Below are 21322 nucleotides of genomic sequence, written 5' to 3'. Positions count from 1 at the left end.
AGAGCATCCCTCCCTGCCCAATGAACCACAAGCCCTGAAAGCCACAGCCCTGCAGACAGTCCCAAGGGACACACATGTTCCCTGGAGAAGTCGAGGCCATTACCTGCAGCCGGCCTGCCAGTTCCCTCCGCCTCTCGGCACACCCCCAAGCCCATGGCATTTGGCTGCCTGACACTCGCCTGAGCCAGGCAAGAGGAGAAACCAAAAACTGCTGGGAAATCATCATCATCTACGTTCCAAAGACAAGAAGAAACTAACTTGGGGTTTCTTAGCCATGGAAAAAACTGTAGGATACGAGTGCTATTTATACAGCATGATTCTCTCATGTGTAAAGTTATCAAGAACTCCGTGTAGGTTTCACCGGTCTCACGTGACTGTGACCTTTCGAAAGAACTGCTGCGTCTAAGGAAAGCACTCCTTTTGAAAAAAAAAAAAAAGAAAAAGAAATTTTTCCTTGGTGCACAGGGTCCAAGGAATACTTTGGTGTGTCCAGGCAAACTCATGGGCAGAAGTGCTTAAGAGGTTAGTGTTCGGTCCTGTCCTCACTGGGAATAAAAACAGGAATACAAAAACAAAAACTCCTAACTGAACCGAATCATCTGGGGAAACATGAAGTGGGGGGGATGTGGAGAAGAAGCTTTTAGAGTTCAGTTTGGTTTGGGTTTTGAAAGCTGTAAGGAAATCAAGTGTGGTGAATCACCCAGATGGGCTAGAACCCCGTGAGGAGGAGAGAAATAGTACAAAAGAACTAAAGAGAAAGTGGGAAGGACGTGTTCTTTTTTTAGTATTTATTTTTTAGCTTTAGGTGGACACAATATCTTTCTTTTATTTTTATGTGGTGCTGAGGATCGAACCCAGTGCCTCACGCATGCCAGGCGAGCGCCCTACCACTTGAGCCACATCCCCAGCCAGTGGGAAGGCCATGTTCTGAGGGGGTCAGGGGACAAGCCAAGAAGCTGAACAGGAAACCAGGCAAGTGCTAAGCTTCAGGACTAGAGAGAAGCTCGAGCCTCAGAAAGAAAGCCACCTCCGGGAAGGGACATCTTAGAAACTGAGCAGTCCCAAGAATAGCCCAGTTCAACAAATCAGTTTAACTCTTTTATTGTCACATAGATCAAGCTATTTAACTATATATTTAAAATCCAGTTGGCTGGTTGCAAAAAAAAAAAAAAAAAAAAAAAAGATTCTCCTTTATTTCCAGAATCATCTGGGAGGAGATGGTCTTGCTCTTGGAAACCTCCCTGAAGCACACTGGGTTGCCTGTGACATGAGCGCCATCTAGTGGCCACATAAACACCTTTCTTGCCTTCCCATTAAAACAGTCCAGATGTCAAGTTTTTAGGGTTCTTTATGTATTCTGAATATTAATCCCTTGTCTAAGGAGCAGGTGGCAAAGATCTACTCCCATTCTGTAAACTCTCTCTTCACATCTTAATATTTCCCTTTGCTGTGCAGGAGCTTTTTAATTTGATGCCATCCCACTTATTGATTCTTGGTTTTATTTCTTGGACTTTAGGAGTCTTGTTAAGGAATTCAGGGCCTGTGCCAATATGTTGGAGTGTTGAGCCTATTGTGTTTTCTTCTAGCATGCAGAGTTTATGATGTGACTCTTAGGTCTTTGATTCAATTTGAGTTGATTTGTGCAGGGTAAGAGACAAGGATCAAGTTTTACTACTCTACTACTGGATATTAGTTTTCTCAGCACCATTTGTTTAAAAGGCTATCTTTTCTCCAAAATATGTTTTTACCACTTTTTTTGAGTATCAGTGACTGTATCTATGTGGATGTGTCTCATGTCTTCTATTCTATTCCATTGGACTTCACGTCTGTTTTGGTGCCGAGACCATGCTGTATTTGTTACTGTCGCTCTGCAGTATAATTTGAGGTCCCAGATTGTGGTGCCTCCAGCTTCACTTCTTGCTCGGGATTGCTTTGGCTATTCTGGGTCTCTCATTCTCCAGATGAATTTTGGAACTGTTTTTTTCTAGTTCTGTCGTTGGTATTTTGATGAGGATCGAATTGGATCTGTATAATGCTTTTGGTAGAACTCAAAAAATTTTTAACAGCAAAAACAAATACCTAATTAATGAACTGGCAAAAGAACTAAAGAGATACTTCTCAAATAAGAAACACAAATGGCCAACAAATATCTGAGAGAATGTTCAACATCTCTAGCAATCAGGGAAATGCAAATCAAAAGTACACTAAGATTTCATTTCACTCCAGTCGGAATGGCAATTATCTAACATACAAATAATAATCCATGCCAGTGAGGATGAGGGGAGGGGAAAGGCCCACTGGTACATTGTTCATGAGACTGCAAATTAGTACAACCGCTCTGGAAAGCAGTTTGGAGATTCCTCCATTGACAAGGAATAGAACTACCACATGACCCAGCAATCCCACTCCTTGATATTTATCCAGAAGATCTAAAATCAGCGTACTACAGGGACACAGCCCCATCACTGTTTAGAGCAGCACAATTCACAATAGTTAAGCTATGGAACCAACGTAGGTACCCATCGATACATGAATGGACTAAGGAAACGTGAGATACACACACACTCACACACACACACACACAATGCAGTTTACTCAGCCAGAAAGAAGAATGATATTATGTCATTTGCTGGTAAATGGATGGGACTTGGGCTAAGTGAAATGAGCCAGAATCAGAAAGTCAAGGATCAAATATTTTCTCTCCTATGTGGAAGCTAGACCAAAATAGGAGGGGAAAAGGAGGGAGGGAATCCCAAGAAAACAGAGGAGAGATCAGCGGAGTAGAGGAAAGAAACTGAGTCAGGGAGAGAGGAGGGACAGGAGAGGGGAGAGACCATGAAATGAATCTGATGAGAATGCTCTATGTACATATATCTATCTATGATGCATTAATTTTTAATAAATTATAAGTAACGAGAAGAAAGACCAGTAGAGTAGAGGAAAAGGGCACAGGAGGTGAGAAGGAGAGGGGAAGAGGAATTACCTGGGACAGAATTGGAGCAAATTATAGCCCATACTTATATATATTATGTCAAAATGAACCCCAATATTATGTACAACTATAATGCACTAATTTAAAAAAAATAATCACAATGACACACAAAAAATGGTGAAGGCCAACATCTCCATCAGAAATGAGGACTGATCCACTCCAGCAGGTGGATGCTGTCAGCCTCGTGGAGCAGCAGCTGTTGGAAAATAGTCAGAAAAGTCATGTTGGCCTCTACCGGGATCTGTCCCAGGATTCAGAGAGGGACAGTAGCCGTCAGAAAACCAGAGAACAACCTCCTCCCATTCCAAGAGTTGTGACCTGGGAGGAAGCCAGAACACCCCTGCACCACCCCATGATGCAGTGTCCCAGCCTCAGGTCCTTCTGCCAGCACGTGCCAGACAGCCCTCTGTAGGAGCCTGATGAAGGGGACCTCCTCCTGCAACAGGCAGTTCTCCCAGTCAGGAGGGGAGCAGCTGGGGCAGGAGTCCTTAGCAGCTCCTTCTAGAAGGTTGTTTTTATGAATTCCACCAATGCACTGTATCAAGGGTGAACTCAGAAAGGCAGAGAGTCGCTAGACGTTGAAGCTGAGCGAGGGTAGCTGGGAGTTTGTTGTATAATTCTCTAGGATGTGTTTGAAATTTCCTATATTTAAAAGGTTTGTCTGAAAACTGTTTCAGAGAACCTGGAAAAAGGGATTGGAGAAGGCACTGACTTCAAGAGCACTGGTTACTGTCTTCCAGGAACTAAGCACATGAGCCTGTCCTGCCGCTAAGGATCTGTGCAGACGGACAGACAGACCTGCACCCTGTCGGGGCAAGGACCCCCGTGTTGAGCTGATCGTGGCTCGAGAGTGAATAAAGCAGGAGGGGAATGACAGAGTCCCACCACCACGGGGAAACAGCACCCGTAAGATTCAGGAGAGCCTCCATCTGAATGTTTTGGGAAATGGTTTGGGATCCTCAATAGTGAACAAGAGGCACCCTTCGTGGACACAGCAAAACTTATGGGAGAGGACAGACAGCAGTAAAGAAGAAAAGGAAAAATATATAAAGACAGAGGGAAGAGAAAGTCTGTCAAAAAAGAGTGTATAATAAATAGTTCCTTTTAAGGCCACATGGAAAGCCGAGAAAGCAGAATTGATGCAGAAAAGTACATTAGATGAGTGATGTGAAAAGTCAAGCAGAATGATAGCTAGTGTGACTTTAGGGTTTATTCTGTACCAGGTACTGTAAGAACTTTCCCATTGTAATCTCACTGGATCCTTCCCACAACCTTAGGTTAGAATTCGTAAGAGCCTCATTTTACAGAGAGGAAACTGGAGCAAGTCCCTCAGCTACAAAGAAGCCTAGCCAGCCTAAGGTGACCCCAAGCTGGCCAGCTGCAGAGTGGCAGCTCCCTCCTGCCCCACCCTGCCCTCAGCAGCCCCAGAAATGATGTTAGAATTAAAAAATAATATATCCCTCAACTCATATTTAAGAATTTACATGTCTCAGGAAAAATAAATAATGAAACCAGTCCTGCACCTAGATGGACCTAAGTACCGTAAGTGACCCATGAGACATTCCAGTACACGAAGGACCAAGTTGACACAGTGGTCCCCTAAGATTGTATGGCTGATGACCCCATGGCCTTCTTGGTGGGTATAAGTACACTCTGTGACGTTGGGACAATTAAATCAATAAGCAAAGCACTTGTCAGATCACCCCAGTCATGAAGCATGGTGTGACTGTTATTTTCTAAACTATGAGAAAGAGATAAATTCCTACAAAAAACATCTCCTCTGAAAAAAAAAAAATATGTACACCACCTACACAGGAATGAAATCACACTGGTCTCAGAAAGTACACTGAAACAAATTCAGAATGGAGCACTCAAGTATAAAGACTTAAAATTAAAAGCAGTTCAATATAACCTTGGTTTGGTGAAGACCTTTTAAGCACGATATATAAGGCAGAAACAAGACTTCAACTATTGAACTCATTAAAGACAAATGGATGAAATTAGAAAGTTTAAAAAGGAAACAGTGAAATCAGTCTCAAGAGTTAAACAGGATAAAATTGACAAAAGCTGATAAAGTTCAAAAAAAAAAACTAGTAAGACTCATCAAGAAAAAACTCCAACACAATAGAAACGAGAAAAATGAAAATACCACAGGTAGAAAGAACTGTTTACATATAAAAGGTTGCTCTGCACAAGAGTATGGGAATGGATTTAAAGTAATGATGTTTTCCTAGAAAAAGGTAAACTCTCAAACTTGACTAGAGTAAAAGCAACAAACTAAAAATAACAATCATCACAAGAGAAATTGAAAAGCTTAAAAGAGCTATTACTACACCCACTCTAAAAGGGCACCCAGCCCATATGGTTTTATGGGTGAATTATTTCAAACCCTCAAAAGACTATATTCTTATGTTATATAAACTGTTCCAGATGTTAGAGAAGACTTTAAAATCTTTCCAATTAATTTTACAGAGCCAGCATAACCCAGATACCAAAACCAAAGAAGTAATACACAGACATACCAAATGAAGATAATAGAAAATCGAGAAAGAGGCCCAAGAACACATTTAGGAATTTAGTAGGTGATAAAGATAGCATTTAACACTGTAGAGAAAAATTATTTAAAATGTAGTATTGGTATATCACCAAAAAACAATTTTGAAAAAAAAATGTTAGAGTCCTGCCTTATTCACTAAGAAAAAGATTAGCAGATTTGGCTATAGAAAAATTTAAATTGCTGTAGGTCAAGAAATATTAGTTGGTAAAATAAAGCTGACCAGAATTATTTACCACATGTATGACAGGGGAGAATAAACATCCGTATACATATAGAACTCTTACAAAACAATGAGAAAAAGACAGTGTACCATCATAAATATGGACCAAAAATATGCATTTTTAGCAGAATAGCCATAAAGTATATAAATATATATCACATATAAATTTTAGTCTTTTTAAATTTACACTGATCCATTTCACCAGCTATCAGTGAAATGAACATTAAGGCAACAATCGGATACTATTTTCAGCCAATAAATTAACAAAGATCTTTATGACATTATTATTTTACCTTGCATTCATGTGGATGCAACAGAAAAAGCTTATGGGAGTAACTGGATTATAGATTAGTCCAGATTTTTTAAAGGACAATGTGGATACAGACAAAAAAAAACCTTAAAAATGTTAAAATCCTCTGATGCAGCAATTCCGCTACTAGATAGTCATCCAAAAGAAAACTCATGAACTGCACAGATATTCAGCTACAAAAATAGTCATTGAAAGCCAGTTGTTCATAATGTAGAAAAATTAGAAAACAGTTAAATATTCAACATTTACTAGTGTGTGTAAATTACGGTACATTCACACAATGAAATGTTTGTTTCCTTAAAACGGTTGTAGAAAAGCATTTAATCACATGAAAAGACATCTACATTGTATTGTCAAGTGACAAAAGGCAATTTTCAAAACAATTTAACTTTTAATATATACGTTTATATTCCTTTATGTATGTACACACACACAAACACACACACACACACACACACACACACACACAGAGATAAACACAGAAAGATCCCAGAATACTAATAGTTCTTGCCTGCGGTAGAAGATTTATTTACCACATATATGACCGGGGGGTAATTAACATGTAATTTCACACAAAGGTCTTATAGACTTTTTTTCAGGTTATCTTTTTATTTAAAATTTTATAAAATAACAATAGGTTACTTTTCAAAAGACTCATACAAGCCATTACAAAATAGAAACTGCTATGCACAGTCATCTACCAAGAGATTACCCTCATTGTAGCACTCAGTGATACATTCTACCATTCAACTGTGGAGCATCCTGAGGAGTGTCTCCGGGGCTTCTCTCTCACTGGCCAGAGCCCTACTCCATGGAAAATGGATAACAAAGACCTTATAATCCTCCCTTTTCTGCAAACTCTCCAACTCAGAGGTGAGACGGAAAGAGCCTGCGGGGTCAGAGAACTGAACGCAGGTGGAACTTACCTTCTATCTCTCCTCCAGGGGCAGAGATTTTCGACATACTCAGGTAGGTGGTGGCCACGATATCATTGTGAGTAAGGCGGTCCCTAGAACAAGGGGACAGAGAGAACCTGAGCACAGGAGGAGGATCTAGACCACTGTCTACATGTGGGGAGTCCCAGTCTTCACACCAGGTATGTTGGTGAGACCTGGTAATCCCAAGGAAGAAGAGATTGGACGGAAAGCTTACTCCAGCTGCCCCTAGAGGGAACGAGTCTGTCTTGCCAACCATTGGTATCTCATCAGCCAACCAGCTCAGCCAGCAGCCTGGACCCCTCAGGTTGACAGGGAGGAGGCGGGAGGCAGGGAGGGTAAGCCATCAGGAGGCTGCTCAAGAGCAAATTCCCAGACAGAGCTGAGACTTCAGCAGCTAAAGAAATAACAAGTTCAAGGAGAAGACCAGGAAAAACTAACTCCAAGGCCACCATCTTGAATTAGCCAGTGCCAATGCATGGTTCCCTTTTGTGTGTGACTTTCCATGTGACCAAGTACTTTTGATCTTTACTTTCCAGGAGTTTGCAACAGCCCTAAGAAACAAGTACTTTCATCTTCATGTCTGTTGTATAACCAGGACCCAGGCTTGGAGCTGTGCAGGTACTTCCCCAAGGTCAGCCTGACAAGGAGGAGCAGAGCCAGGCCTGGTGTCCTGATGCCTGCTCTGGTGCTCCTGCTGTGGCTCACATGGCTCCTTGGCAAGGAAGGAGCCAGTCATGCTTCCCACGCAGCGTAGAGGACTGTGGGTAGGAGAGTGACTGATCACCCCATTAGCCAGCGACCTCCTGTGCAGACTCTCCTGAACCCTATGCCCGCCTCCCTTGATAACAATAAAAATAACAGCTAACATTTAAGCCTTACTCAGCCACTACTAAGCCAAGCACGGTGCTCAACCCGTCATGTGATCTAGCTCACTTAATCCTCACATCTGCCCCATTAGGTAGGTACTACAATTAGCCTCGACTTCAGGCTAAGGATACTGAGGTTTAAAAAGTTAATTCATTTCCAGAGATGGCCAATATTTGAATTGGGGCCTGACACTCCTGACATGGAAACCAAGTTGGTTGTAGCCACTTGCTGCTTCCTTAGCAGGTTGAACTTGAGATTCTAAACCTAGTCGTTTTGATCCCGCAGAGAACATTTGGCTAAGTTTTGGAGTGAGAAGCGGGTGCTTCCCAGCACCTACAGGGTAAAGCCAGGGATGTTCCTAGTCAACCTACAGCAAACTGAACAACCTCCATCGTGAAGGACTATCGGCCCCAAAGATCAATCTGCTGAGGTTGAGAAACACTGGGCTGAGCAAGACCTATGTATGACCTTCAGGAAGTTTCTCTGGTGCACCTTCAATCCCTCTTCTACTCAAGGTCCAGGATGCCCTCTTTCCTTGCTAGGTGAAGTTTGGCCGTGGGTGGCATCTGGAGAGGGTACATCCCAGCTCCATTACAAAAGACACCTGAGCCTGGTGGTTTTATTCTTCTTTTTAAATCCCCATGAGATAGCAATTTCTGCTGATCCCTTTCTTCCTCTTCATATTTCTCAGGAAGGTGATTCAACTCCCATTTTGAAATTTTTCCATCAGGACAAAGGGGCTGCGTGAGGAAGGGTGACCTGTCAGCACAAATCTACATCATTGTTCTGGTGAGGGACATGAGCAAGAACTGGAAAAGGAGAATTTCCTTGAGATTATTGATACAGATACCTGACAGTGGATGGCATCCTTGAACTGCTGTCCTGCCCAGCCCCAAAAAATACCAGCTCGTGAAAAAGAACTGGGTTTCTGACCTCTGAGTTGGATTTTCTGAATCAGGCGAGGAAGGAAGGAGAATGGGAGGAGAGAGGTTGTTTTTATGGTGGTGGGGAGTGGCTTTGGGGACATTTTTTTTTTATTTTAATGAAAAAAAAAGGAATTTTTAAAGAATTGAAAGGAAGATCAAGTTTCAGAGAAAAGGCCATATGGACTGTATCATATTTCCAGGATTCAGGTAATTACAAAAGTTTATCTGTTTTCTGGGAAGAAAGCACTTTTCGGGACAGGAACATGTAACAGAGGAATGCTTTCTGGCCAAGAGTTGGGGTTTGGGGCTTGGGGTTGCTTTTGGAAAATACAGCGAGTCTGAAAATAGACTCACAATAAAAATGCCACTTCAACCCAAACCAGAGACGCAACCACCAGATTCGGTAATGTGTTTGGATTGTACAGTATGCCGATGCCTCTGACACGGCTCCGATGGAGTCAGGCCAGCACATCCACGGCACAGGGCACAACCGCATCCACACGCGAGCCCATGCACACACCGGCCCAGGCACGCACCGCCAGCCGCCCCGGGCAGCACAACACACACGTCGCCAGCTGAAATGCAGGGATCGCTCTGGGGATGTAAAGTGGGTCTCTCCAAACCGCTTCCCCACGGCACATACCCGCGGTCACAGCCCGGGGGCCTCTCCCTCGTTCCCCCCCCCCACCTCCACCACCCCGTTGCTCCCTTCCCTCTAATTCTCACAAGCTGTTTTCTTTAGGCCTGGGGAACTGGCACACACTTTAATGGCTCTGTGGCCTGGGGGTTTTTCCCTGGTCTCTCATTATCCTGCTGGTTGGGGGTGTCATGGGCCTGGGACCAAAGAAGAGCATGCCAGGGAACCACACGGCCAAGACTTTTGGGGGCAGAGAAAGGACAGCTCTCTTTATGGAAAGCCTGGTATCCTAAAGATTGCATAGGTGGACCCTGAACGTCCCCCTCAAGCGTGAGAGGGATCGGCTTGACATTGCAGGAGGCAGTGTGGCCTCGTGGTTAAAGATGCAGGCTGGGGTTCACCTCCTCTACTACGTTCCCGCTGTCCTCTCAAGCAGGTCACTCCGTCTTTCCCAATCTATTCCCTGCCGCGTGAAGTAGGACCCCATTACTGAGTCAAGGGTCAGGGGAAATGGTGCACATGAAGTGCTTGCCAGGTGCTCAATGAGTGTGAGATACTAAGATTTTTCTAAGATGCCCGTGAGCTCTTGTCCTCACCTGCTCCACACCTGCAGTGCTGTCTCTGCTCAGGCCACTGGCCCAATTCCCTATCCTGGAAACTGTCCTGTTCCACCCCATTGGTGGACAATAGCCCATGCTCCCAGAAGCCTCGGTTTCCAGGCCTCAGTGGACGACCCTCTGCTCCCTGGAATGCTGTCACCATGGACATATGAAACCCCTCTCTCCCACCAGGTCATGGATGCCCCACCTCCCCCAGGGAGCCTCCCAGCCCTCGGTCCCCAGAGATGGAGCCCCCTCAGCCTCCCTGGCTGTGCCCTCTTTATCTGCTACCAGGACAGACATGGTGGGCAAGCAGCGGGCCAGCGTCCCCAAACCACCAGCCCTGCACCCCCTCACTCTGCGCAGACCACATTTCACTCAACCCAGGGCCTCCGTGGCCCTCAGGGCGACCCCCTCTAGAACCCCGGCTTGGAGCTCACCAGTCCACCACACGGATCCTCATTTTTTCACACATGGAGGGAAACTGAGGAGGGAAAAAGAGGCGTGTTGAGAGTAGTCCTTTGAAGACAGTGACATCCCCTCCCCCACACAGAAGTCCAGGAAGCCGCAGGAGGCTGGAGAGGACAGGGGCCTGGACCTCCTCAAGTCCCAGGCCCCAGGGCCTCCTGGGGAGGGTCAGTGGGCAGCAGATGGAGGCTCACCATGGCGGGCAGCGTGACGTGCTGGTTCCACTGGGGGTTGGCCGTCTTCTCCAGGATCTTGCTGCAGAGCTGGGAGACACAGAGGACAGGGGCACTGAGCTCCATGGGACTCTGGGATCCCTCAGGGACCACCCCAGCCAGCGGCCACTTTCCGCCACACTGACTGCCCTTAGGCCTGGGCTTAAGACTCTGGGGTCTTGGGGTCGGGTGCAGTGGACTCAGACATAGACAAAGTTCAGTGGGAGGTCCGACCCAGAGCTTGGAGCTGGGTGAGCTGCCTGAATGGCACAGTCCTTCCACCCTGAACTCATACCTCTGGCTGGAAATTCTCCTTTTGTACCTCTCATTATGGATGTGATCCTAAATGTGGGGTCCCTGAATCCCAGAGGCCTCCATAGTCCAAGGCACCCCTCCTCCCTTTGCCCATCAGACCACATGACTCTCCACTTTGGAAGGGAGTGGAGATCAGAGGTGGGGGAGGGACAGGAAGGGGGCCAAGGCCCTGCACCTGCATCTGAGAGTGAAACAAAATTCAGTGAAGATCTAAACCCTATAAGTCACAGTCTGTCTCGGACCAGCCCTGCCCTAAAGACAAGGCTTGTCCCAAACAAGAATCCTAACACGAGTAGCTCACATGGTCTATGGGGAGCACCAGGCCCTTTGTCCAGCCCCAGGCTGTAGCCACACACAGACACAGCAGGTAAAGACTCAGTTTCAAATAAGTAGATCCTGGTGGGTTTGCATGTTCTGCACATAAAAATAACCGGCAAGCCTTTTCAGAGCATTTCCTATAGACCATGTAGCGTGCTAAGCACTGCATTTTATGTGCATTATCTCATTTAATGAGCATCTGAGTTAGATCAGGGACTTCAGATCCCCAGAGTGAGGGCTTTTTCTCCATCCCTCATCCACCCAGTGCCAACCCCTGCCCCACCTTCCTCTCCGCTGTAAAACGAGCTCAAGCAAAGGCTGTGTGGGGCTGGGGGAAGGGATGGGTGCCAGACTTTGGGCCTTGTGTTAGCAAAGAGAGGGAGGAGGAGGGAAAGATGAGAGAGCAGCTGTGGAACAGTGGGCAAGAAATGAAACAGTTCACAGGAATGGAGACACCACAGGCAGCGAAGCATTAAAAGATGTTCATAGTTTAGCTATTGTGAATTGAGCTGCTATAAATGTTGATGTGACTGCATCACTGTAGTGTGCTCATTGTAAGTCCTTTGGGAATAAACCAAGGAGTGGGGTAGTTGGGTCAAATGGTGGTTCCATTCCAAGTTTTCTGAGGACTCTCCACACTGCTTTCCATAATGGTTGTACCAATTTGCAGTCCCACCAGCAATGTATGAGTGTGCCTTTTCCCCACATCCTCACCAACATTTATTGTTGCTTATATTCTTGATAATTGCCATTCTGACTGGGGTGAGATGGAATCTTAGAGTAGTTTTGATTTGCATTTCTCTGATTGCTAGAGATGGTGAACATTTTTTCATTTATGTGTTGATCGATTGTATTTCTTCTTCTGTGAAGTGTCTGTTCAGTACCTTGGCCCATTTATTGATTGGGTGATTTGTTTTTCTGGTGTTAAGTTTTTTGAGTTCTTTATGTATCCTGGAGATTAGTGCTCTGTCTGAGGTGCAGGTGGTAAAGATTTTCTGCCATTCTGTAGGCTCTCTCTTTACGTTATTGATTATTTCCTTTGCTGAGAAGAAGCTTTTTAGTTGGAATCCATCCCATTTATTGATTCTTGATTTTACTATGGAACCAACCTAGGTGCCTTCAACAGATGAATGGATTAAAAAGTTGTGGGATGTGTGTGTGTGTGTGTGGACACACACACACACACAATGGAATATTACTCAATCTTAAAGAAGAATGAAATTATGGCATTTGCAGGTAAATGAATGGAGCTGGAGAATATCATGCCAATAATAAGCCAATCCCCAAAAACAAAAGCCGAATGTTTTCTCTGTTATGCAGATGTGGATTCATAATGAGGGGAGGGGCTAGGGAAGAATAGACTTCCTTCAGATTAGGTAGAGGGGAGTGAAGGGAGGGGAGGGGGTATGGGGATAGAAAGGATAGTAGAAAGAATCAGACATTATTACCCTATGTACATACATAACTATCCGACTGGTGGGATTCTACATCATGTACAACCAGAAGAATGAGAAATGATACTCCATTGTATATAATCAACTCATTATATATATATATATCAGTCTATTGTAATGTATAACAAATTAAAAAATCTTTAAAAAGATGTTCAACCTCATTCATCATAGAAGAACCACAAATAAAACCAATGAGATACAATTTCTCATCATCGGATTATAAAACTCTCTATAATCTGACAACCCACTGTTGGGAAACTGCACGCTCACATTTTGCTGGTAGGAAAATGAAATAGCTTGATACTTCTAGGAGGCAATTGGCCACTACCTATCAAAATTACAAGTACATATTTTCTTTGACCTGTCAATTCTACCTCTAGACATTTATCCCACAGAAGTGCTTGTACATGGGAAGAATGACATACATGTGAGGTTATTCAACACAGAATGGCTTGGACTAGCAAGGATTCTGAACAACCCAGGTATCCAAAAGAGGACAGGTTAAATAAATTATGGTCCATTCACCCAATAGAGTACTATGCAGTTCTAAAAAAGAATGAGGACCACTCTATGCACAGACATGAAATGATGTCCAAGCTATATATATTATTAGAAATAATATATAGAAAAAGCAAGCTGCAGAGCCATGAGTCTAATGTGCAGCCATTTATATTAGAAGAGTAAAAGGTAAAAATCTACAGTCATGTTTACTTCCATATGCATAATGAAACTCAAATAATATAAAAGAAACTAGCTACAAAGGCTTCCTTTGCAAGGAGGAAATGAGTAGTGTTGAATGGGTACAGAGAGACAGGGAAATGATAGGTAGGTAACAGAAGAGATGGAATGTTCCTACGTAGAGGTATTACCTAATGCCGTTTTTTAAAAGAAAGGACTCTCAAAATACCGTAGCTGACAGCCCTGTCTGCACTGCGCTTCTTGCACTCAGGGCATTCAGCCTCACCCTGGGGAGGCCAGAGCCTCTTCCACAGCAAACACTTCAACCCTTGGAGGCCCCCTCTGAAAGAGCCACTGGGATGTGTGCCTGGGGGTGTGACAAAGGCCAGTCCACCTACCTCTGCCCTTCTGCACCAGACATCACTACAGCACTGGGCTCGGGAACCAATTTAAAGTAAAATCACCAAAAAAAAAGGCATAATTATGCAAAAATTATGAAGTAGTACTAAACATATTTAAAAAAAAAAAAAAAGGCCACATCTACAAGATGAAAGAAAGAGGCAGAGCCAGCACCTTGCGGGACCTCAGCAACCAATATCCAGCTGGGGGAAGAGGAGAAGGGAAGGGAAAATCAACAGGAAAACATACCAGAAAGAAACACAGGCAGATCCTAGGTGAAACATGGCTATCTCGGGGATGGTGAGGGACACAGAAATAAAATATGGGTTGGGTGTGGGTTTTGCTTCATTTTCCTGTTCTCTGATTTTTTTTTCAACTCTTCTTTTTAATAAATAATGGGCTATATTTTTTAATTCAGAAAAAAATTTCTGAACCTCCACCCCTTCCCTACAAGTACCTCCCCTTGCCTTTTCCCATATATGAAGTACATGCACACACACGCACACACACACACACACACACACACACACACACACACACACCCCACACCATCCCCCTTAGTAACTTGGTCAAATCTGAACCGTTCACATCTTGGGTAATAGTGCCACCTTGTGCCCATAAGAGGAAATGCAAAGATGTCCAGGCAGAGATGGATAAAACCAGAGGAGGAAACCCTAGCACTTGGCAGATTAGGATGCAATGAGATCATCAGAGGGATGAGTAGAGCAGAGAGAGTCCACAAGGAGATGACTGAGAGCAGAGAGAAGAGGCCACAAAGATCAAGGACCACAGAGGAGGCTGACCAGGCTGACACTATCAAGGGAGAGATTTCAGGGGCCCCTTCCTTATAAACTCATTCTTCAACTCCCACCACCCTTTTGAGAAAGACCATGGGCTGCAGCTTCTTGCTTAAGCCCAGCTGCCCTGGGCTTCATACAATCCTGGGCCTCAGCCAGGCCCCGCCCCTGCTCACCTCCCCTGGCCATCTGCACCTTGCCAGAAAAACTCCCAGGGTCAAAAGGCCCCAGGAGCTGGGTGCGGTGGTGCACACCTGTAATCCCAGTGGCTTGAGAAGCTGAGGATCACGAGTTCAAAGCCAGCCTCAGCAACTTAGTGAGGCCCCAAGCAACTCAGCAAGACCTGTCTCTAAATAAAATATTTTTTTAAAAGGGGCTGGGAATGTGGCTCAGTGGTGGAATACCCTTGGGTTCAATCCCTGATATCAAGAGAAAAAAAAAGGCCAGGGGAGATGGAGTGGGACTGGAAAAGACCCGGGAGCAGCAGGAGCTCCTGAGATGTGGCTCTAAGGAAAGCAGGCCATTGAAGTTGGTCTTGGGTGTCACACCATGGAAGCACCCTATCATGGGGGAACATGGAATAAAGACCATTTTCCCGGTTGGCATGACCTTCTCCACCTGTCAGTGGAAAACACTGATCCTAGTCCTTGGAGCGAAAGCTACCTAGCCATAGCTTCCTGTCTCCTCCCTGCAGAGCAGAGCAGGGAGAGTCCATGAGGAGGTGATTGAGAGCGGAGAGAAGAGGCCACAAGGGCATCCTGTCCCAGCCCTTCCTGAGGTTAGGTCCAGGGTGTCAGGTGCAGACCCCAAACCAAAAACCAAAACCTGCACCAGAGTAAAGATCTGCCAGGGGCATGTGAAGGAGCTTAAAGCCTGAGTCACGGGACCCAAGACGTTTTCATTGAGACTCTGCATTAGCTCTGGGGATGAAGAACCAATGGAAGGGCTCGAAATAGTCAATTTCAGGATAATGTGTAAGTCAAGCCAACAATGACAGATTCCAACACGTTGAATTAATAAAATTAATGTGGTCCCTTGTAATAGTCAAAGGGGCAAGGGGATCAAAGCTTTTCTCCACAGAGAAATGCCAACTAATAAAGAGAGATGGAATGATAATGAAAATCATCATTCTGCAACCCCAAGGAAATGATTTACTCATTGAATACAATCAGAAATAGGATACCTTCACAGAGCCCAGGCTATGGCCTGCGGAGTGCTGGAATTACACAGGAGGACACTGACTTTTACAAGGGGGAGATCCAGAGGCACCCCCTTAATGGAGCGTCCAAGGTGTCATCACCCATGACACTGATGCCTGACATCGCTGCTTCCTGACATGCTGCAACATGACATTTAGAGCATCGTCTATGACGAATTCTTGACAACAATACATCATCTGAATCTAATGGAGTCTGCAGACCTAACTTTCAGTTTACGGAAAGTACAGGAGCCAGCAGAGCAAGTTAAGCCACACCTGCAAGAAACAATCAGAGAAATCCAGAACTTGGACAAGTGGCCAGGGTCTCCAAAGGGTCAAGATCATGGTGAGGAAAAACGGCAGCAGGGGAACACGGTCGTGTGGTCCTGGGAAGAGGTGGCAGTGGCTCTGGGGACGCAGGGAAAGGCTGGGTCCTTTGAGGTCAACTCTGGAGGTCAAGAGTTAGAGATGGCATGTTTACTGTAGATGGAGAGAGAAGAGGGAGGAGTCCAGGCAGGCCCACATGTTCAAGTTCTGCCTTGGGTGGTGATACCCGGTTAAGATGGAGGCTCCCGGACGTGGGGCAGCAGGTGGCAGAGAAAATGACTCCTGAGTCAAAGCTGTTCAGAAACAGAGCTGAGGGTGAAAGATGAATCAGAGCTAAAGAGACCTGTGAGAGTGCCCCCTGCAGAGGCAACGGCTGAAGCCCGGGAGCAGCCCAGAGTGGACATAGACACTGGGAGGCACCTGCCTGTGTGTAGAGAAGGGCAGGGGAAGAAATTGACGGGGACAGGTGTAACTGCCTTAGCCCTGGGCAGTGAAGAATCCCTAGGGTGCCCACCAGAGTGGTCTTTCCCTGCCCGACTCCTGCCACAACTGTTAAGAATAATCATGTTTTGGACCCAGGCCTTACAAGGGCTAAGTGAACACTTTACCACTCAGCTACATCCCTGAACCCCTTTTTATTTATTTTATTTTGAGACAGGGTCTCACTAAGTCGCCCAGGTTGACCTTGAACTTGTGATCCTCCCGCCTCAGCCTCCTGGGTGTGTACCACCCCTGGCTCATTCCACATTTTTCTTTAAAAAGCTTTCCCTCTCTATATGCCTTCACATCTGCTTTCCACAACAATTGCTTAATTTTCCACCAGGGTATCCATTGTCCATCTGTCCTCTCTGGGTCTATCCACACCTCGGTGTCTGGCTGGACACCCCAGGCAGACCTGTCCACATTCTTGTGGGCAGCAGGCCCAGAGAGCCAGACCTGGGCGTGCTTCCCAGGATCAGTGCCCGCTATGCACACAACTCCACTGCACCTCACCTTGGCCTGTTCTCTCTGACACCTGTTTGCAGGATGCCCAGCCCTCTCCCCACTCCAGGAGCCCTCCCCCTCCCTCATTCCTTACCATTTTCCCTGCAAAGCTGACTTCCAAAAAGGGGTCCACCAAGTTCTTCTTGTTACTGTCAAAGCCAAAGATCTGCTTCACGTTGTCCATCACAGCATCATCCACTGGGCAGAAGGACAAGCCAATCACCACCTGCTATCCCCCATGCCAAACCCCAACTCTGCTCCACCCGTCTCCAGGAAGCCCAGGCTCGACCTGAGTGAGACACTATGGCCCCATCCTCTGGGGCTCAGCCCAGGCGCTCCCAGGAGGGAGGACTGCTGCAGAGCCACAGCCCCTGAGAGCCCTGGACTGCTTCCTTCCTCAGCCCCAGACACCTTGTCCACTGTCCCCTCAGCATCAAGAGGTTTCAGAGCAGGTCTCTGGGCTGGGGGTGTAGCTCAGTGGTAGGGTATGAAGCCTTGGGTTCAAATCCCCAGTGCCACAAAAAAAAAAAAAAAAGAAAGAAAAAACTTAAAAAAGAAGTTTGCAGAGCAAGTCTTTAAATGTCTGCTTGATTGATTCGAGATCTACATGACCAAGGATAGTAAGCATTCTAAAAAAGGACTGGAAGTTTTTATAATACCCCATTGTTGGTGACCCTTCCTGTTTGGTTTTTGTTGATGCTGGGGATTAAACCCAGGGTCTCACGCATGCTAGGCAAGCACTCCCTCACTGAGCTACACCCCAGCCCATTTAATCTCTCAAGTACTGAGGTTGGCCTTGAACCTGCCACCAACACCCACGCCACCTTCTCAGCCTCCCAAGTACCTGGGATTACAGGTATAGGCCACAACACCTGGTTGACATTGTCCTTTATTTCCATTAGCAGAGTAATTTACCTAAGGTTAGCCAATCAGTCAATTCTGGCTTCGTTGTGTTTGGAGTACTGAGGATTGAACCCAGTGGTGCTACATCCTCAGCCCCTTTTATGTTTTATTTTGAGACAAAGTCTCTCTAAACTGCCCAAGTTAGCCTTGAACTTACGATCCTCCTGTCTCAGGCTCCCAAGTGGTGGGATCTTTTAAGAGTTTTTAATCTATGATACTTCAAACCAAATTATTTAACTGAGTTAGCCAGATTATTTGCACATGTATATATGGATAGATGTGTTATGTACATACATATGTATATGTATATTTTATATATTATGTTTTACATGGCCATGAACGAGTGTGAGGAGAGGAACAGTTAAAGATTATACACTCTCTAATGCTTACATGAATAACAGGTCACAGCGATTAGCAAATAATCATGTTCTGTTTACTCATCTATTTTGTTTTTATTTATGTTTAAACAACACTGCAGCAAATACAACACAAAGCTCCTTCACCTTAAGAAAAGCAAACATTTCCTTGCCTTGCCTTCTGGAAGCTTGCTAATCTCTCTTCCACACAGTTGCAGCCAATGAGTAAAGAATGATTTTAAGCAGGTCTTCTAATATCCACTGAATTCCCATTCCTTATTCAAAGGCTTCCTCCCTGTGGTTTTGGTCCAAGTAAGCTTGCACAGAAGGAACCCATTTCATTTATGGATGTCACTCATCAAAGCAGACACCCTCAGAGAGCTTTATACAAGACATGTCAATGAGGACCCAAGTTGCAGATGTTCTCACTGACTGCTGGGGAAGAAGACTGGCTTGATGAAGCTAATGCACACTCTGAAATAGTGACTCACAATGGGCTCCTGATGGGAAAAGCCTTTGAGCCCTACCCCAATCCAAGTGAATCTGAAAGGCTGGGAGTGGCGGTGGGGGCAGGCACTATACTTTCTTTAAGCCGCTCCAGTGATTCTACTGTGCAGCTGAGGTTGGTACCCATGGCTCCCCAATATTTGGTATGATTCCCCCAGGGTTTACTAAATACACAGGGTGAGACCAGTACCAGGCCAGCCACTGTGAGAATCGGGGTAGCGGCCATGCTGGCCTTCCTGGGAGGATGTGGGAGATGATCACAAGTCAGGTGATCCAAGGTCCCAGTTTGCTAGGGACTGAACAGTTTCCTGGAATGTGGGACTTTCTGTGCTAGAACACGGACAGCCCCAAGTAATGGGGGGATGAAGAGCCACGGGGGGAGCAGCATTCTTCATCTGTAGAGAAATGGTCCCAGGAAGGCCTCCTGCAAACCCTCCAGCATCAGCTCCTGCCCAGGCTCTGCCAACGAGGATGTCCTCACATCATTGACCTCTGACCTGGGAGCAGGCAGTGTTGAGATGGCGCTGCTTTCTTGATGAGAACCCAAAAAATGGGTTCCAGAGTGGCTAAAGAGCCAGGGGACACCGGAATGGAGCCCAGCAGCCACTGCTAAGCTCCAGATTCTGGCATCTGGTTAACTCCAGCAGCGTGTGTTATTTTCCATTAAATCCTGATTGCTGGGCTGGAGGTATGGGTGAGTGGTAGAGGGCTTACCTGGAGTTCACAAGGTCCTGGGTTCAATTCCCAGCACCACAGGGGGGAAAAAAAAAAAAACCTTGGGAAACCTAGAAAGGCTCAAGGTATTGGCCAGGCAGCAGAGTAGAGGGCCAGCTGTCCAGCACTGATCCCTAACAGACCCTTGAGGAGGAAGACGGGCCAAAGGGAGGCAGGAAGGAGGCAAAGGGATGGTGCCTGGTGGGAGGAAGGATGAAAATGTGCCCCAGGGACTCCCAAGGTGATGCACTTTCCTCTCCCGGGGAGCCAACCACGGTCCCTCCCGGGATCCACCCTCGCGATGTCCTCACAACCGCTGTGGCAGGCGCCCACCCATGGGGAAGGGGTTTGCTCCACACTCACTCTGAGGCAAGTCCTCGGCTCTGAAGACCTTCAGGCAGAAGTGGGCTCCTCGAAGGGCCACCCCAGTCGGCCTGAGCAGATTGCCTTCGATGTCCTCCTTGTCTTCAGAGGGGTCTTTTCTCTCCAGCTATAAAGCAAGCCAAACATGATTCCTCTGTGAGCTCTCGGGTGCAGTGTTTGACCTTCCTTTTCTAAGAGCTCAGCCTACCATGTTTAGGGCGGTGTCTCATAAGACAACTTGCTCTGGAACATTTTTCCTTTTTTTTTTTTTTTTTGGTACCAGGGATGGAACCCAGGAATACTTAACCACAGAGCCACATCCCCCAGCCCTTTTTTATATTTTATTAGAGATGGGTCTCGCTGAGTTGCTTAGTGCCTCCCTAAGTTGCTGAGGCTGCCTTTGAACTCTCGATGCTCCTGCCTCAGCCTCCGGAGCTGCTGGGATTACAGGTGTGCACCACTGCGCCCAGCTGCTCTGCCCATTTTTTCTGCCACAACACTGCCAAATACACAGGGTGCTGACACCTCCCAGCTCTGAATGCTCTTCTCATTTTTTTTTTCCAGGAAGCAGGGCTTTATTCTGCAATATGGAGGAAACATGCTTTGCCCACCTGCCCCAAACATAAATCATTACCACCCAGGAACTGCCCAGGGGTCCTCCTGTGGACCCCTTTCAGGGTTCTAAAGACAAACCAGAGCCCAAAAAAAATTCTTTCTTCCCTTAAACACACCCATATCATTATTTACAGAATTCACTTTTATACTGGTATCAAAAATTATACTAAAAATTTATCACTAAACTAACTTTATTATATTTTTCCTCTCTAGGCTGCATGCCCAGCTTTCTGGACCTCAGACACCTGAAGCCTGAATTTGCGGTTGCTCCCTTCTCTTCCTGGTTCCTCAAGGGGACTGCCACACTTTTCTCCCTCACTTCCTCCTTTGATTTAGAACTTCACCTATTATGACATCCACATGATAATGATATAATCTGAGGCAACAACATTCAGGTTGCAATATCATGGAGAGAACGATCTCCCTTTGCAAAAAGAAAAATACACACGTGTTTTTGAGAAAAGCAGGTGAGAAGATATTGATAATGGCTCTCTCCAAGTGGTAGACTTATGAGTGAGTCCTTTTTATTTATACTTTTCTACATGTTCTACAGTTCTCATAATTATCATGCATTCTTTTAAATCAGGAAAAAAAATTAAGCTTCAGGATTTTCGTTGGGTGCTTCCACCACCAAGCAATATGTGAAGGGCTGTGAGGAAGACCCAGGG

The 21322-nt window shown here is 45.8% G+C and overlaps 1 protein-coding gene across 17 annotated transcripts in view; it reads right to left on the bottom strand.

Annotated features, from left to right (window-relative positions):
- The window catches only part of Dysf (dysferlin), a 207897-nt gene that overhangs the window by 122752 nt on the left and 63823 nt on the right, over positions 1–21322 (bottom strand). For all 17 annotated transcript variants that reach the window (XM_026405156.2, XM_077791802.1, XM_026405158.2 and 14 more), the window contains 5 exons: positions 20040–20166; positions 17291–17394; positions 10709–10777; positions 10487–10530; positions 7006–7088 (listed from right to left, as the gene is read on the bottom strand). In XM_026405156.2, coding sequence (XP_026260941.1) covers positions 7006–7088; positions 10487–10530; positions 10709–10777; positions 17291–17394; positions 20040–20166 — 427 coding nt within the window. The remainder of the gene's footprint in view (positions 1–7005; positions 7089–10486; positions 10531–10708; positions 10778–17290; positions 17395–20039; positions 20167–21322) is intronic.

This window comes from Urocitellus parryii, chromosome 12 (assembly GCF_045843805.1).
Source record: "Urocitellus parryii isolate mUroPar1 chromosome 12, mUroPar1.hap1, whole genome shotgun sequence".
NCBI lineage: Eukaryota > Metazoa > Chordata > Mammalia > Rodentia > Sciuridae > Urocitellus > Urocitellus parryii.
The sequence above is the reverse complement of the archived record's forward strand: the minus strand, read 5'-3'. Positions and strand labels throughout refer to the sequence as shown.